Source organism: Sceloporus undulatus, unplaced genomic scaffold (assembly GCF_019175285.1).
Source record: "Sceloporus undulatus isolate JIND9_A2432 ecotype Alabama unplaced genomic scaffold, SceUnd_v1.1 scaffold_10259, whole genome shotgun sequence".
NCBI lineage: Eukaryota > Metazoa > Chordata > Lepidosauria > Squamata > Phrynosomatidae > Sceloporus > Sceloporus undulatus.
This window is the reverse complement of record NW_024813178.1, coordinates 88-1,285: the sequence shown is the minus strand read 5'-3', so window position 1 is coordinate 1,285 and position 1,198 is coordinate 88. Positions and strand designations below refer to the sequence as shown.

The following is a 1,198-nucleotide window of genomic DNA, read 5'->3' as shown; positions in this document are numbered from 1 at the left end:
TCTGCCCCAGGCGGTGCTCTGAGGGAGAGTTGCTGCCTGGCAGACGGGCATCCGTCTGCCCCAGGCGGTGCTCTGAGGGAGAGTTCCTGCATGGCAGACGGACATCCGTCTGTCCCAGGAGGTGCTTTGAGGGAGAGTTGCTGCATGACAGACGGACATCCGTCTGTCCCAGGAGGTGCTTTGACGGAGAGTTCCTGCATGGCAGACGGACATCCTTCTGTCCCAGGAGGTGCTTTGAGGGAGAGTTGCTGCATGACAGACGGACATCCGTCTGTCCCAGGAGGTGCTTTGACGGAGAGTTCCTGCATGGCAGACGGACATGTATCTGTCTCAGGAGGTGCTTTGGGGATGTTGATGTGAAAAGGGCAGTTTTCCCACATGTGGGGCCTTCCTCTCCATCCTGGCCTTATGCCTTCTCTTCCCTTGGCACTTTCCCTCCTTCCTTCCTTCCTTCTCCTCCTTTAACCTCCATCCCTTCAAGGGGCTCCCAGGCAGAGACTGGGCTCTGTGGGTGTTTCTCTGTCTGGAGGACCCCCATCTTGTCTGTGTGTGTCTGTGTGTTTTCTTTTGAGGGGACGGATCCAAATGTGCCCCCCTTGCCCTTTCTCTCTGCATGTTCCCAGAACCTGGACCCTCTCTGCTGGGCCTCCTCTGCAGGGCTGTGGTGAAGGGAAAGGTGTGTGTGTCTGTGGAGGGGGGGGCAGGATCCTGTGGGTCTCTCAGCCTTGAAGTTTGCCAGGGGGGCTCTCTCTCCCCAGAAAGCCCCCCTATTCCTCTTCCCAGGACCCCAGGGGAAACAGAGATGGAGGGCACCCCCTTCCCTTAAGGCCAAAGGGGGGGGTCCTGGTCACTTCCAACCCCCCCTCCCCAATGAGTCCTTTGGGTCTCTGTCCTCTGCTGCCCCTCTTTCCAGGAAGGAGGGAAGAGAGGGGCACTTCTGCCTCGGGATAAAGCCCTTGGCCCTCCTTGGGAAACAGCCTCCTCTTCCTCCTGTTGATCCTCTTGAGGGGACCACTGGGAGGCAGTGCGCATGCTCAGAGGCACATTCCCTCCCTCCCTCCCTGGCAAACTGTGAGGGCTCAGGGCAGCAGCGGCTGAAAGTAAGCAAGCCCACATTCCTTCCAACTCTCCTGCGCATGCTCAAAGGCCGACATCTTCCTTCCTGGCAAGCAATGAGCGCGGTAGCGGCTTCAGGGGC

The 1,198-nt window shown here is 59.1% G+C and overlaps 1 protein-coding gene across 1 annotated transcript in view; it reads right to left on the bottom strand.

Moving 5' to 3' along the window:
- Positions 1-380, bottom strand: part of LOC121918394 (uncharacterized protein DKFZp434B061-like) — a 1,421-nt gene extending 1,041 nt beyond the window's left edge. The window contains exon 1 of the mRNA XM_042444448.1: positions 6-380. Coding sequence (XP_042300382.1) covers positions 6-380 — 375 coding nt within the window. The remainder of the gene's footprint in view (positions 1-5) is intronic.
- Between the last annotated feature and the right edge of the window lie 818 nt (positions 381-1,198).